The 1,608-nt window shown below is 42.3% G+C and overlaps 1 protein-coding gene across 1 annotated transcript; it reads right to left on the bottom strand. All coding sequences in view use genetic code 11, as the record gives it.

The window, feature by feature from the left end:
* Nucleotides 1-548: 548 nt before the first annotated feature.
* Nucleotides 549-770, bottom strand: EGR_06592 (hypothetical protein; the record flags this gene model as incomplete). The annotated part of the gene is made up of 1 exon (XM_024495841.1): nucleotides 549-770. One exon carries the CDS (start codon nucleotides 768-770, stop codon nucleotides 549-551), a length of 222 nt encoding a protein of 73 aa, XP_024349801.1.
* Between the last annotated feature and the right edge of the window lie 838 nt (nucleotides 771-1,608).

Below are 1,608 nucleotides of genomic sequence, written 5' to 3'. Positions count from 1 at the left end.
TTTCCTCACCCGGCGCTGCAGGGCAACAGGTCTGCCAAGTCGCCTGCTCCATGGATAGTGGTGCCAGTCCATCTATTTTAATATTCAATGAATAGATCAGTGTATTATCATTGTCCATGACTAATTTCTGCTATGCTCACCACTAGTTCTACGACACATATCAGGACACAGCAGCATTCCGAACAATGCCATCGCTAATACTGTTTAAATGCTACTTAATTTTCCATGCTTCCGTTATCTGCGCAACGCTGCTAGGCTTGTGTACGATGCAACTCAGACTAAAGCCTAACTACAGAAAAGTCTAGTATGAATTGTACCATTTCTTCTAAACATCATTCAGTCCTTACTCAAGAACTTCCTGATCGCCAACACCCGAGTGTGCCAATTGTGAAATGACATCCGGTTGATTTTGTTAGAGTACAGATCATCTTCTACCACATTCGCCTCATATATCCTATTAATTGAACCTAAAAAGTGGACTCAGAGACGTCACATTTACCTCTCCGATTCGCTTATTTTCGAAAAGCTTTCCTACCCACTTTCCAATACTATGCCCATGCATCGAAAGATTTCGATGATTTATTGCCTTCTTGCAGTTGCGTAAATGAAACGATCAATGTTTTGTTTTTCTCCGACAAAACAAAATTAACAATACACAAAATTATTGATGCTTTATACTTCGACAATAAGAAATGTTTTGCAATGTGACATGCATTGCTATGAGTGTGAGCATTTCTCGTACTACTCATTATTTTATATAATATATGCATCCCTATTAAAAACTGCAGTCAAGTCACAACTGCAGGTAGACACACTTGACGCACGAAAGTGGTAGTGATCGTTGGAACATTTACCTAGTTTGGGATTGCTGCTGAGAAAGTAGACACCGATGAAGAACGCGGCGGACGAGAGCATGAGAAATCCACTGCCCACACGGCGGACAGGCAATACTTGTCGCAAATTCGCGCAGCTCACGCATTTCCAGCAATGGTTATGGCGATGATCCACAGCAAGTCAAAGGTTATTTCTGTGGAAATGCTCGGGAAAAGTCGGTTGCCGGCTTCAAAAGAAAGGTGCATGTATTGGGCAGGATGCAAAACAAATTAAGTATCCTTCTTAAGAGAGCCCTCGACCTGCTCGATTGCGTTCGGCATGAGTAGTGCGAATAAACGTGCCATTTGGAGTTTGCCTATTTGTTTTGCTTTTAATAGACTGGCTGCAAAGTGTCCTGGTTATGAACTGAAGCGATAGTTTCATTCTGCTAATCCTGCATCTGCACGTGTGTGTGTGCGGTCACATTCAGTGCATTCCTTACCTACTTGCTCATTGTTTTTATTGAGCTAAACGGCGATGTGTTTGATAGAGAAGAGAATAAGGGCCGTATTTTAATCCCACAATTCCTAATGAGGAGTTAAGGTACGTCAGCAGACCTCCATGTGGAGTCACATCGATAGGGTCTGCAATGTGTTTGGCTACCCGGAAGTCTTGCATGAGTATGTGCCTCATTTAATGCTCATGCTTTAGCATTCCTATTTTTATTCAGTGATTCAGTTTTATCATATAGGGGGAATTGAAGCCCTTCTTGGTGGTACGTTCACACGAAGGCAG

This window comes from Echinococcus granulosus, assembly GCF_000524195.1.
Source record: "Echinococcus granulosus chromosome Unknown EG_S00059, whole genome shotgun sequence".
Lineage (NCBI taxonomy): Eukaryota > Metazoa > Platyhelminthes > Cestoda > Cyclophyllidea > Taeniidae > Echinococcus > Echinococcus granulosus.
Note: the sequence above shows the minus strand (reverse complement) of the source record. Positions and strands in the feature narration are given on the sequence as shown.